Source organism: Choristoneura fumiferana, chromosome 10, assembly GCF_025370935.1.
Source record: "Choristoneura fumiferana chromosome 10, NRCan_CFum_1, whole genome shotgun sequence".
Classification (NCBI taxonomy): domain Eukaryota; kingdom Metazoa; phylum Arthropoda; class Insecta; order Lepidoptera; family Tortricidae; genus Choristoneura; species Choristoneura fumiferana.
In genome coordinates this window covers 9,825,272-9,840,327 of record NC_133481.1, presented here as the reverse complement: position 1 = coordinate 9,840,327, position 15,056 = coordinate 9,825,272, and the positions used below count along the sequence as shown (strand labels likewise).

Below are 15,056 nucleotides of genomic sequence, written 5' to 3'. Positions count from 1 at the left end.
CCTTACCAGCTATATTTTTCCTCTGCCCAAACGTAGACGTTGGCATTGCACCTGGTTGAGGCTGCTCTGGCATTTTCGATTTCAACTCCATCAAGAATTGCAGTTTCGTTTGCGTGCCGAAATTAGGAGCGCCATATGGACTATAATTTTTCCCTTCGTTCTCCAATTCATTCTTCAAATCGAGGGTATCCGCCCTATTCCCTCTCAGAGGTAAGGTGTCTGACGTAAAGTACTGAGAATCGCTGGTCGGTGATAGCGTATCATCGTCTAGAGGTGACTGCAAACCTCCCGGGTGGTGTATTATAGGTATTTCCTCCGTTGTAACTGTGTTCATAGACGGAGCGCCACTGTTCGCGTTCGAATTGTCCTTAAAACCTTCGTTTTTGTAAGCCAAATTGTATGGCCGGTTATTGTTCTGAGGAACTGAGTATTCAGGCGAGGCGGGTTTTTTCATAAAACTGCTGTGCTTTAGTTGAATAATGTTGGGATTGGGATTGTGGGCCTCGTAGATATCGAAGCTTTGATTATCTTCCATGGATGAATTGAATTGGCTTTTTTCCATCGATTCTATTGATGCCGTCGATGCGAGCATCTTGCGGTAGTCTGAGCCTTTGGTCAGTGTATCGGTTGATCTGGTACTCTGTAAAAAAAACTTACTAGTTATCTGTTGTAAACATATTTGGTATACTTTAACATAACTACATGCACACCGGCACAGTTTATTTTAAACAACAACTGACTGACTGAGCTAGATAAACTTACCATTTGTGCCAATTTTCTTCTGTAAGCGGTGTCAGGGAACCCTCCGTTAATGCTGCCAATGGACCTTACAGAGTGCAGTGACTGCCTGATAGAATTTCGACGTTCCAATCTTTGTATATGCCTGTAAAGTTTTATAAACAAAGATTATTGAGATGAATCTTTTCACTTTTTCACTGCACGTTCCTAACATACCTGTGTTTAGATTTGGAATACCAGCAGATAACAGCAGCACCGACAAGTAATACTGCTGCCGCTAGTATGCCTATAAACGCCACCGCAAGCATATCTCCCTTCCAGGACAAAGGATCGATTGATATTTTTGGATCTGCAAGATCAAAAAGTAACATGTGTTGATCAGTCAATAATTAACTGGGGATATTAACGCCACAAGCTTTATGTGTGCTTAATCACTTACCAATTTCACAAATGAATGCATTCTTTTGATTGCAGGCAGTGCTTTCGATGTTGGAGAAAGTAAATGACGAGCATTGCTTGAGATAATCGATGTGTTTTACCCAAACGCGATCGCTGTATTGGAACCCTTGACTTTGGGCTTGGACAAAGGAGTACAATGCTTCATAGTTCCCAGTTACGTAGGGTAGAGATGCATTATCTGACTGTAATGGCAAAAAACAATACTGAATAGTGCGTACAGTACCCGGCAATAAAGTTTGTACCTCGGTCTTCGGAATAAGACAATTGGCTGTACACGACTATTTCCGAACCACTGCCATCAATCATCATATTTATTAAGTGACGTGTTATATATTTCAAATATAGGTACCTAGAGTAATTTACGAAAACGCGTGCCGTGGTTCTTATTACAATGTCATTAATGTCTAATTTTGACAAAATCACGCGTCTTCGTGGATTTAATTGGCGCACCAAACTGGTGCGAACGTTAGTTTTCTCGATCTTTTCGCATGGCTCTGAGACTTGGACACTGAAAGCTGCAGACCGCAAACAGACGCCTTTGAGATGTGCTGCTGGAGAAAGATGCTCCGTATCCCCTGGACAGCATTTCGGACTAACGCCTCCATATTGCGAGAACTGGAAGTCTCCTCGCAACTGTCATCCGAATATCAGCGCAGGGTTCTTGAATACTTTGGCCACATTGCAAGGAAAGACGGTGACAACCTCGAGAAGCTAATTGTGACAGGTAAAGTGGATGGGAAGAGGCCTCGTGGACGCAGCCCTATGCGTTGGTCTGAGTAGTCTGACCGGATTCGCACCGCTCTTGACTACAGTTCATAACGCCCTCCACACCACCAGAGACAGAAATAGATGGGAAAAGTTCGTACGAGAGAAAGTGATTCAGAAGGCTGGTCACAATCCTCATTACTGAGGAATACGACACAAGGAGGAGGATGGACTTAATTAGTTTACGTCAAATTAATGACATGTAAACTTGGGATGTCTATAGAGAGCCTGTTGCAACTACTAGAAAATGGATAGTTCCCTCTTTTTCCTAAAGATGCCATCGTACAAGTTACTAATTTTGGGGGTTTCAACAACTCTTCATTATATATTTTCCAAATTTTCATCTAAATGCGTCCGTATTGCACCTGTACAACGACTGACAAACGTCACATAAGTAAGTGTGTGACAACACTACGAAGCCGAGATTAGCCGAGTCTCTTTCCAAAGACCGATGTGCAATCTTTATGGCCGGGTACTATACAAGTTGAAGCACTTGAACTGAAAATAGTAAACTTAGTCGCCGTGAGCTATTTATCCGTGTTATTTGTAGCACTAGGCATTTATACCGTAGGCAATAAGGTATTTTAGTTTGAAGACTTCTAAGAGTTTACGCCTCAGAATTCAAAAATCAACCAATCAATCTTATTTGATTGAAAACTCACCAAACAGAAGTCGTTTGCTTCTTCATACGTCATAGGTGCACCGATATACATGTAACAAGTTCCCGCGACTGCGTCCCAACCTGGAGGGCACTTGCCTCCCCCTAGCACCGTCAAATTGTTCATATAGAAAGGCCTGTAGTCCACTTCTAGTAGCAACGGGTTGTCTGACTGATCTCGAATACGGCCAGCAACCGCAAGAGTTTCATTGTAGCTCCAATAGTTGTGTTTCGCATCGATGCGAGTCCTCCAAAGTTCAAGAGCGCTGTGACATAAATGCAATTTTAGAAATTTCTATGTTCTGACCGAAAAGGGAGACTACTATTATAGAAGAAAAAACGTATGAAATAAACATTGTCCGGTCCGAAGGACCATTGTCAAAAATATTTGATAGACTACAAAATACAAAGATGATAAGTTGAGTATTGCCAAAATGTTATTGAATGCACTGCAACGCATTTAATTCAATGTGAAATGAATTTAAGTAAAGAATTTAGTGATAGAAGCTTAAATTGTTAGTTTGATAAGTTGGAAACAAAGAACAGAAAGGCTATAATCCATATATGTATGTTTGTCCGTCTTTCACGCCGTAACGGAGCGACGGATCGACGTGATTTTTGGCATATAGATAGTTTATGGGCCCGAGAGTGACATAGGCTACTTTTTATCCCGTAAAAATGCACAGTTCTCGAGGGAAAAGCGCGCGATAACCGAATTCCACGCGGGCGAAGCTGCGGGCAAAAGCTAGTTCATAATAAAAAGATTCTAGGTACGAAACAAAAAATGAGAGGCAGAAATGTTAATGAATGAAATCAGATAAGATTTTATCGATTTATGGAAACATTGTGCAATTGCAGACAAATTATAATAATTAATAACCTGTTATGGGGCGGGAGACAAATTTAGCAAAATGTGGATAATACAATACACATATGTAAAAGCTGATGAATCACACCTAATTAAACGTGGAATGGATTGAAGAAGAAATTTGAAACAACAAATACGAGTAAACGACTAAGATATGATATGATACCAATTTCACTATTAATTGACCAGGCCTCCCTATTACAATTACAATGATTCAATAAGAGATGTGAAATGATGAAAACCGATGAAATCATAATGGTGAAATTAAGTTCATTCATATTTAAGAAACTTACCTTATCGCATTTGGGTTATAGTCAACAAAGCTATGGTCCGGGGCAGCCATGCAACAGAAACATGCCAATCAAATATTATTATATGGAATAGGAAACCAGGTTTCATAAACATACATGCATTCATTTTGGAATAAATTTGGAGCAATTTAGCAGAGATATCTAATTGTCACCTGCATTTCGATCGAAATAAAGATCCCACTATGAATTGAGAGTATACACAGGTATATAATATAAAATAATTCTTATAATTATATAGGCACAATTTTAGCTAATACACAAAATATACCGTAGTAGCTGACATAGTAATTAAAATAAATGTATCAGACATCCTGTATGTGTATAAGAACTAAACTTACATAGATCGGTTCACAGTGATCATTTCGTAATCGTTGTCTGGATTGAAGAAAATATTATCTACATAGTGTTGCCCTGCAGTGCCTGCTACTATGGTAGCTCGGCCTTCACGATCTAAGGCGTAATTTCTGGAAAGAAGTAACATTAAGTAGTACATTATAAGGAAAATAATGTAGAAAATTACTTTTCACACCTCTCCTTCAGAAAAGTAACTTTTCCTCCCTGACGAGAGGGAGCAAAGTACAACTTTTCTATTCAAGGCTTTTCGAAGTGTTTTATTGCAAATGCCATTTTTTGAAGTTGATAATTGTAAAGCCACGCCATTTTCTATGCTGGTTGTTCTTTATTAATATTTAGAATTATTATTTTTTCAATTTTCTTAATGCTCGGTGTGAAAAGTTGTATGAGCCACTCGGGAGCAAAATTATTTTCATCTTGGGCGTTAACACTTCAATCCCTCATTATGCTCAGGATTCTACTTAAGAATCCCTCGCTACGCTCAGGATTCTATTGTAGAATCCTTCGCTACATTCTGGATTCAATGTACGCCCTCGCCGTAAATACATCATTTTGCTCCCTTGTGACACAAATAACTATTTCGTGTTAATTACCTGTAAAAGCCATTATGCGATGTGGTCTGATAGATCGGCAGCCTCACTTTATCAAATCCAGACACCTCGAGGATTCTTTGACCTGTGTTACTATGAACGTAATTGTATGTGAAATTGGAGACAACTTGCCGCAAAACAATGACATCTTTAAATGGTACCCTATTACGGGTGAAGTAATTTCGATAAATAGTCACTTCTTGGTATGGAGAGGATTGGCGACCTGTAAAATTTAATAAAGCTCATTTAATTACACTACATTCTCAAAATGAATAAGATTTAAGACTTGTGTAATCTAATCACATGCTTACCTTCCACCTTAAGGCAAGGTAAATCGTGGTTCAAGAAGAACAAATTATTGTGAATCCATCCACGTAGTGAAGTGGCGGAACCTCTGGAGTCTGCTCTCAAAGCCAAGCCACCAACGTTGTCACGTACTAGGTTATTCTGAAAATAATAATAAATCACAAAATGAATCAAGTTTCTACTTATATCATTAAGAAATTAAGTTAGACAAATTTATAATTAGAGCATGTCTTACCCGAAAGACAAATGTTTGAGTATTTTGCACATCCAGTTTTACAGCGGACTGGCATGTGGTAAAATTTCCATAGAGCTTGAGGCAGTTTCCAATAAATTCATTTCTGGTAATGGCAATTAGAGGGTTAACCTCACCGACTGATAAATAAGTTATAGCACCGTCCCTGTTTTTTGTGAATTGACTGCTGGAAATATTGTGCTGTACGTCACGACCTAAAAAAATGTTAAAAATTTAAGTTAGGAAGTATTGGTAAATAAATAACATTACTTTCATTTATGTACGTAGGTACTTACTGACTCCAATTGAAGATATAGGCAGAGTGACAATTTCAGCAATAAACCCATGAACAGAGGATGCACCATTAGCAAATAACTTCACGCTTAAACTGGCTCCTGTAGTTCTAAAAAGCTTTTTCTCATCAGGAGATCCATTTTCTAAATATCCAATCTGCGGTGCCGTTATGTTGTAAATATCACCATCGTATAAAGTCAATGAGTCACGTTTTCCGTAGCTTAGTGAATGGTTGAACAAATTAAATTGAAGCAGCCTGAATCCGAACGGTTTTACTCTGTACATACTTTTAAATATCTTTACACAATTGACAGGATTGTTGTCATATTTGTAGTAAATAATAACCCGTTCCTCGACTGTTATCACTTTGCTACTATCACAGATGTCAACCAGAGAAAACAGATGGTATGGCAGATTGAGATCCTTTAACGGTGTGAAGCTAGATTCTTCAGATTCTCTGCCTTCTCCAGTCAAAGATATTGCATTAATTCCTTCGCCTAATACGTCATTTATAGTAGTAAACATCATGTCGATTGAGTCGGTGGGAGACACAATGTTTATTCCATGATAAGCACATTGGCTTATGTTTACATTTCTTATTCTTGGATTCTTTACTATGCTTTGAATAGCAGGAGATTTCTCATTGTGTAAAATGCCTGCGCCTAAGATATGAACGTGATGTAAGGTACTCTCTACTTTTCTCATTGTTTCGTGCGTATGGTGGTCATGAATTCTATGTTCGTAAAGAGAATATTCAAACTCCGGATTAGCAAATCTTATACCACCCCAATAATCCGAAGTCTCATCTAGATTTCTTGTACCACAATGTATAAATACGTAAGTAGAGTCCCATTTACATTCGTGTCGATGGCCGTAGAGCTGTCCGTTTAATCTTATTGGGCAATCTTCGTAACGGTTTTCAGTCCCTACGCATTGTAAGGGTTCTGGCCAGGACCATATACGGGATAAGGAGTTACTGTGGTACTCAACTCGTCTGTCGTGAGCGAAGAAAACGTTAATGGGATCAAAGCCCAGTTCGCGACACACTACTTGAGCATTTCTTTCCGTGAAGCGGTTATCACACATCGGCACCCACTGCAGTGTAGTTCTATTATAATATTCCAAGAAACCCTCGTTGCTTTTCTCTATAAGATTATCATTTATTGAACAGTTTCGTCCAGTACATAATCTGATGGAGTTTTGTACCATAAGAGTCTCCAATTGTCTTCGTTGTTTGTGGTGATAAGCGGAATATCGGCTGGTATCCCGCTTTTCAATTTTATTACTTTCAACATTATCCAATTTGCTTACTGGTCTCATTACAATTGGCAACTGAGCGTGACCAATTGCTTGTAGTGTGCCCATGACTAGAATACCAACATCGGGTGGAAATTCCAATATAACTCCTGGGTTGATTGTAAGAATTACTTCTGGCATTACTGTTATATCTGATTTTATTCTATAAGGGGCCATACGACCGTCTATTGTAAGGTCCTGTGTAAGACGTCCACCGAGGTCGTTAACATCCATTGTATTCGGAGGGCTGAATGATACGGACACACTGGAATCAAAATTATCTTCTAGCAGATAGGGCAAGTATGTTGCTATAGCATGGTTATTCCAGTCATCAAAATCGAATATCTGTTTTTTAATTTCTATTTCATCAGCACTTCCCCACCAATTTTCTGTTACATCTAGCAGATTGTTTGTTTTAGCCGTTTTTATACCAGCTAAAAGAGTATATTGCAATTCGTTATTGCCGAACAAGTTTCTGCTAACTTTAACTTTCTGGATGCCCTTGAAACCTAGTACATAAGTGGGATCAACACTTCTGATCACTGAACCTCTACTTACTTGAACCATGGGCCTATTATTCTTAACATGGTTGTAAACAAACACTGCAAACACCAATCCCATAATTTCACTTTGACTGTCCATGAAGAATTGAATCATGAATTTACCATTGTTCTTTTCTATAAAATTTCCGTCTATTTTCATTTTCTTTTCCATTCCTCGAAAAGCGATTAAACCTGTTTTACAATTATTGTCCGTAAAAAAGTTTTTGGTGACGTTAACTTCAGCAAAATGACCATCAATTACTAAGCCAAAATTTTGGTTATTGCGCCATGTATTATTATGCATGTAAACAGAATGAGTAAAGTTTTCGTTATATTGCCATACATACGGTAAACTTATATCAAAACCTCCGAGTTTATTTCTTTCGATAGTGTTATCTTGCATAACGTAATGATATAAATTGTTCGAACTTCTTAAATCTCGAGCAAAGTGATAAATCCCTTTTCCATTATCAGTTATTAAACTGTTATTAATCATTATTGTTATTTCAGTTATATTACTGTCATGAATATCCCAAAAAGGAGTATTGACATAGACGGCTTCTTCCTTATTGTGTGCTATATCACAATTAAAAATCTTGATTGTTTCATTGGCTTTTCGTAGAAAGTGATCGCCGATCTCATTTAAATATCGATTGTATAACAGAGCTTTAATACCTTTTGTGTTACCTTTAATTTTGGTATTGGTAACTTGAAGCGTTGGAACGGGTCCTTTAACTATTCTATTTCGTAAATTCTGGACAGGGGCAATAATGGTGCTAACAACAAGCACGACACCTCCTAATGCAGTTTTACCACTTTCATACGTCAGCACAACTCCAAAACTGTTACTCGTAGTTGGAAAAGTGGATAAATCTCGGTCAAGACACCACTTCGTGCTTGCTTCGTTTATATTTTGAGAATCATAGATGCAAATGTTTTCTGTGGAAAAGTTGTGGATTGGATTTAAGAGTTGAAGTCCAAGAACATAACCAGGGTTGCATTTGATATTGTACGTCTTTACAATATTTTCATCATAATGTTTGGTAAAAACAATGTGTCGAGTTTCTCCATTAACTAAGCTAATATCTGTTTCATATTCAGGTACCATGATAGGGTGGTAGTTTGATTCGTCCATATTAAACCCGGGATCCAGGTTAAACCATCCAGCAATTTCCCTTTGCTGCAAGCCGGGTATATGTGGGTTATGAGATATACCAGCGATATCATTATTTTCTATGACTGAACTATAAACTTTTAAGCCAAGTTGTTTAAAACTTATGCCACTACCCCTGTTATTACTGAATTCAGAATTCCGTACAGTATTTATAGCATCAGCTCCATACAAATCAGAATATATAATACCTAAACCGTCATGGTAGTTGTTAGCTATCTTTACGCTTTCTAGTCCATGCCTCGCAAAATCAAGTTGAAGTGCAGGTTTAAAAGTATTTGACGAGTAATCCAGAAGACCTGCTTTTTCAATACTGACAAATTGTAAATCAGTTCTTTCAGAGATGACACTAAATCTTATTCCAGCCCAACTGGTTTCATAGCATCTTATACCAACATCATTTTCATGAGAGCACGAATTTTCAAAATTGTCTATATTTTCTGCTTTACATTTTGTGATATCTGTATCGAATTCCGTACATTCCACGTTGGACAATATGACATCTTCTGTCATGCCCGCTGAAGGAATTTCACTGGGCTCTAAGAACCAATCATCAGGATTTAAAGCTAAACCAATCTGATTGCATACGAGAGCAGCGTTTATTACGTTCCATTTGTAATTACATACAGTACCCCATTTATCATTGACTCTAACTTGCAACCGCCCTTCATGCTGTGTTCTACCGCCCAAAAGCCTAATAGGAACTACCGGTTCAATATATCCAGGTGTAGTTTGTTCCAATTCTGCATCGATTTCGTAAACACTATCATTTGTCATTATTATTTCCTCCTTAAGAGTGAATGTGATGTCACTAGGCCGTTTTCCTCTTGCTTCCAGTTTTCCTGCAACCATCATCCCAATAGCGGGAGGGAATTTCAAAGTGACTCCGGGTTGTATTACTAGCTTTCCACCGGGACGTATATTAATGTCTTTGTTTACGTCATATTCTCCTTGACGCAGTATTTCTATCCCTTCCACCTCACCTCCGACTATAAAAGTACCAGGAATATTAAATTGTGGTACAAAGCGTTGGTAGTAGTTAACTTGAGTAGCACCGGGATTACTGCTGTGTAACAAGTATGGCATATACACTATTTTTGCTAAATTATATCTGTCTTTTCGGTGAAACAATCTGTTGTACACTCTTTCTTCTTCTCCAAACCCTAGCCAATTGTACGTGCAGTTTAGGATTTTACTCTGGTCTTCAACGTGCGAACCAATTTCATATTGTGCTTCAGGATTATTGATAATATTTCTAAACACATCTATGTTACTTGACGCTAAAACCACGGCGGCAGCTACTCGACTTCTCGGGGTCAAGCGTGATGATATGCCTTCTAGGGGTTCAAATGGTTCCCTCACTTTATTATCTCTGAGATAGTTTCTAGAGAAAAGAATATACTGAAGATCACTGTAAGGTGATAGCCCCAAATTTACAATAAAAGGCCCTTTATTGCCAAAGAAATAATTGTGTTGAATATTGAATTTGGCGTGTAGTATTTCGAATTCTTCTAAATATTTTCCTTCTATTCGATTTAGTATTACTATAGCACCATATTCTCCATGTTCAAAATAATTGTACTCTATTCGGCCATCCACATTTAGGGCTGGTTGTATTTTTAAAGGGACCTTTTGACTTTGATAAAAACGATTATGTCCAATTTGTAAATTTAGTGATTTCGATGGGGTGTTTAATCTCCAACATGTAGATATATCTACGGTAGTCTCCATGCTCATATTAAACCAATTCCCTGTTATGTTAACCCAACTATCTCCACAAAAGTTTCCATGTAGTATGCCAATATCTAAGTTTTTAAATATTTCTGAATATTCAACAACCGTCGTCTGATTTATTGGTATATACTCAGTTTCTCGAGTATTATTTATCCATACTGCCATACCAAAGCCCTGGTTAGAACTGAGTATACTTCGTGATATATTTCTGTTTCCGCCTGTGACTGTGATATTTATACCGTCGCCTTGGTTAAATGATATTCTACTTTCAGTTACGTTAATATCTCCAGCACCACTCACAACTTGCAATCCTGCTACGTGATTGTTATTAGATATCGAAGTACGATGAATGTGAATTAGAGACCTTAGATTCTCAATAGCAACACCTCTGCCATTGTTATCGGAAATGATCGAGTCCGTTACATTTAAGTCATATACTTTACTAACACCTGATGTTAGTCTAAGAAATCCAACAATATCCGTACGAGTGTCAGCTCTAAATCTTACGTACATCCGATTTCTTGTCGAAGTCACACTCTGCGGTCTAGAATGGTTTCGCAAACTAAACGATAATAATAGTTTATCATTAATAGTCAAGCCGTCGTAAATAAAAATCTCTCCTGTGTTGTTTCTATTAGTTAAAATTTTTAGAAAATTCAATGTAAGTACGTGGTCAGCTCTCGTGTAAAACTTCTGTTCGCAATCTCTTTCCATGTTAGAATATCTCGACTGTTCTACAGACATTTGTATCGGGAACGTCTGACTTGGCGTGGAAGGCATTGTGCAGAGGTCAAAAACTTCACTTCGGTCGAACTTTTCATCGATATTCAATTCGTGTACAACGTACTTTATACCGTCTCCGCCATTATCGTGAATCATGCAATTTTCAATCTTGGTCATGCCGTAAGTAGAATTCACATAGACACCGTATCCTCTATTGTTTTGTATCGTGCAATTGTTAATTACTATAGGCGCATTTGGTGACGTCACGTTAATTGCATTGAAAGCTGAGTGGGATATTTCAATGTCTTCCATAACAGGTGGTACTCCTATAATGTCTATAGCACTTGTGGCATTGTTGTCACGTCCCAACCCTGCGTTCTTAATCGTTATGTGCTCAAGTCTGGACATAGATGTGGGTATGTATAAAGTGTTAGCGGCAGTGATAATTCTTTCATAGACAGCGTTTTCGAATCTTATCCCTCTCCAATGCCTTCCAGAATTTCCTAACTCGTTGTCATCATGGTGTGGCGAGCATTGAATAGCAAGATCCGGATGGTAATCACAGACTCCCGAACCAAGTTGCCGTGAGTTCCAATCACACTGGAATATATCATATTCAGTGCCTCTACACTTGGGTTCCTCGAATAATAGACGTGCGCGACGTCCGGGTTGTCGATCCATCCAGTTATAAAATGATCCACCCATAAAGCCCAGCTGTCGGCATGCTGTTTCCATGTCATGGATGGTCCAACTGTAAAATATAAAATGCATATTATTATGTTTTCAATCAAGTTACATCCGTCTTATAAGCAAGTTTATCAATAAAACATGATTATTTCTTACTTCCTGGAATTTGTACACACGGATCTCCATTGTCCTCTGTGTAGTAACTGGACCCTCCCCGCTAAAATTGACGGCCCATCTACCAGCCGTATGTCGGGAATTGGTTTGCTTGACTTAGGTGGCTCTTCAGTGCTTGTAAACGTTATACTATTTTGATGTGCACCCTGGAACGAAACAAAACACAGTAATTATCTTCCATTCTAGCTTGGCAGTCAGTAGTAGTTAGAGGTGTGGTGGTAATCAAGCTAACGGGCCTACTGATAAGTGGTTAAGTTACCACATTTAAGGCTGCTAAGGTTCCATTAGAGATTTATTGTTGCTTACAACATACGTATGACGTATGTATACAAGGGTATTTAAGTTTAATCCATTTTACAAATATTATCTCAAAAGTATTGCTTTCTCAAACAAATCAAATACCTAATACAATTGTATTGTTATCTGTTTCTCAATTTTACGATTCAAAGAAATTATCCAAGCGACACTGAGGGGTGCCCATTGACTAGTCAGAATAATAGACGGACGTGCAAATCGGACACCGGATTTAGGCAATCTCCTTCGATCAACCTGAATATTTTTTGTGAGTTGTAGAGTAGTTGAACCCGGTTCTTGCTTGCGATAATTTGGCGTTTCCGTGGCCACTTTCACTTGGGATAAGATACTCTGTCCATTGCTCGGATACCTAGGGGATCGTTAACAAGATAATAATTCTACTGTTGTTCCTCATTCACATTAACATCATCAAGCAGTGTGCACTGTGCATAGTAAATTTCTGCCATATTCGGTAAAGAGCAAAATTATGGATTAAGCAACTGGGTGGGTAGTAAGTAGTAACTATCCTAGGTAAAAATATAATAGGTCTTATAATTAGTCCATCAGTTACATTATCAAAAAATATTGGTATTTTTTTTTTTCCTTTTGTCGATCAAGCAAAAAAGATGAAGTGTCTCACGCCTAAAGTAAAAAGTGTACCAAAGCGTGACGTTACACACCACACGAAACTTTAACGGGCTATATAATTCATGTTTTTTTGTTTAATTGTCCAATCATTTTTGATAATCTTAGAAGACATTTTCACGTTTTGTAAATCTGTCTATCTGTTTATTTTAGGAATCTAGCCTCTTCATATCGTACGCTGCGTCTACTAGGGAGTGCAATCTTGCAGAATCAGAAGCAGAATCTTCAATCTCAGTATTTGCAAGATTTTAAAGGTCTAATCTCGCAAGATCTCGGTATTTTGCGAGACCTCGCAAATCTACGATCTAGTATTATAAGTATTCTATTGAAATTTCGTAAAATTATTGTTCTAAGGGCCGAAACAATGCAATAATATACCTACCATTTGTCAATATCAATCATTTCTTAAATCGATTATTAAAAAAAGGGATTATTTTGGAGAAAAAACTTAGAAAACACAACATATCTAGAGTGTTGCCTGCCGACTGGCTTCGGACGTTTTGTGCCAAATACCCAGCAGCGGCACGGGTCTTTTCTGCTGCTGGGTTAGCGTAGAGTAGAGACGCTTGTTGGCATCACTGATGGACGATAGGCATTGACAGAACGGATTACTATCTATCAAGTTTATCAAATAATGGACCAGTTACACGTGAAGGGTGTTCTCTGAGGGCGGGCTTTCTTGATCATTTGTAATTCTTCATTAAAAGAGAGAGGTGTTTTTGCGGCTATTGAGGATAGAGGCATATTATCATCATCATCGTCTGCAGGATCTTCTGTAAAAATTGTATTGCTGTGTAATCTTGCAAATCTTGCGCGATTGCGCTTGATTTTGGGTGCAAGATTAATCTTGCAAAATTGGTGCACTCCCTAGCGTTTACTTATCGATAATATGTCTACAATTTTAGTTGCACGTAGACCTGAGATGAGAAAAAAATACTTTGACTTCATAATATTTGAAATACTTGTTTAGCTGTGGTTCTTCTTCAACTTAGTAGTAGGTACTAGGTATGCTTGATGGGTTTCCATTACTTTAATTTAGTATTTAGATAAGGGCTGAGAATCTTTTATCCGTTTAATATGGGCAAACAAAGCAGGCCTAGGAACTGATAAAATCATGCATGATTAAAAAAACAAATTATTTAAGCAATGAAGTAATATTGTGAGTGCAATGGCCATGTTATACCCATACGAAAATGGGAGTCGAGAACAGAGACTGTTAGGTGCATGACATCATACCAGCCTGTATCCGGCAACCCACGTAGTGGCTATCACCATGTATGCGCGGCGCACGCGTCGATGCGCCCTTGCACTTCACGCTAGATACGGCTTCCTGCCTTTTCAAGCATCCCCATTTATTTCGTCACGATCTGCTAGCTACCGACTGTTTCAACGCGAATTTGACTGGAATGTGCCGTGTGGATGGTATTTACAAAGCTACTTGGACTCAGGTGATGGACAGGTATTAAAATTATCTAACGTTACAATTTGTTTTTTATACAAGTAAAAGGTGATTTTTTAATAATCATCCGATTTTTTTATATGTGATTCATATGTGATTAACATTTTGAATTTTGTTTAATCTTAGTAATTATGTAAGTTAGATGGTTTGACGAAATAGAACACAAAATTCAAAATGTGAAAAAGAAAATACTATTACAAATTACGACCGATTTTGCATGAAAGTTAAGTTTTCAGAATTCTCACTTTCTTGACATTGCGTAGTTTAAATTTAACTAACTTCTTCATAAAACTTCGTTTAAGATTTTTTCAAGTTATTCTTAAAATGAGCCATGTTAACTTTCGGATCGGACAACGTCATCAAAAATTTTAAGGCAGGTCGCTAGGCATCCGTTAAGTAGTTACGCGTGGTTAGACACCAACGGCAAAAGTATAAAAAATCCCTCGCCACAGTCGAACCGGTGGGTTAAAGGACGGAGCAAGGACGGCGCAAAGTAGTCGAGATATAAAATGTAACTACTCACAAAAAACGTTGGGTAATTTTGAAACTAGTTTCCGACACACACCTCATTTACTTTCTCGCACCAATATTGTTTTTCTTTTATAAGTTGTTTATAAGTAAGTTTTTAATTATTTTATGTCTTTTCAAATCTTCGGGACGGGACACTCAATATAAACACGTTTGTAAACTTGTAAGAAATTATAGTGATAACATAAAAGATATTATATGGTAAGAATAGTCATAATCATAATATAT

General features: G+C 37.8%; 1 protein-coding gene across 2 annotated transcripts in view; it reads right to left on the bottom strand.

The window, feature by feature from the left end:
• Positions 1–15,056, bottom strand: part of bark (C-type lectin domain-containing protein bark beetle) — a 28,983-nt gene that overhangs the window by 2,399 nt on the left and 11,528 nt on the right. The window contains exons 3-14 of one of the 2 annotated variants that reach the window (XM_074093432.1): positions 11,885–12,048; positions 5,578–11,792; positions 5,285–5,496; positions 5,055–5,190; positions 4,747–4,966; positions 4,138–4,263; positions 3,782–3,811; positions 2,625–2,886; positions 1,178–1,379; positions 955–1,087; positions 763–883; positions 7–640 (exon numbers count right to left, since the gene is read on the bottom strand). In XM_074093432.1, coding sequence (XP_073949533.1) covers positions 7–640; positions 763–883; positions 955–1,087; positions 1,178–1,379; positions 2,625–2,886; positions 3,782–3,811; positions 4,138–4,263; positions 4,747–4,966; positions 5,055–5,190; positions 5,285–5,496; positions 5,578–11,792; positions 11,885–12,048 — 8,455 coding nt within the window. The remainder of the gene's footprint in view (positions 1–6; positions 641–762; positions 884–954; positions 1,088–1,177; positions 1,380–2,624; positions 2,887–3,781; positions 3,812–4,137; positions 4,264–4,746; positions 4,967–5,054; positions 5,191–5,284; positions 5,497–5,577; positions 11,793–11,884; positions 12,049–15,056) is intronic. The other variant, XM_074093433.1, reaches the window with a different exon arrangement.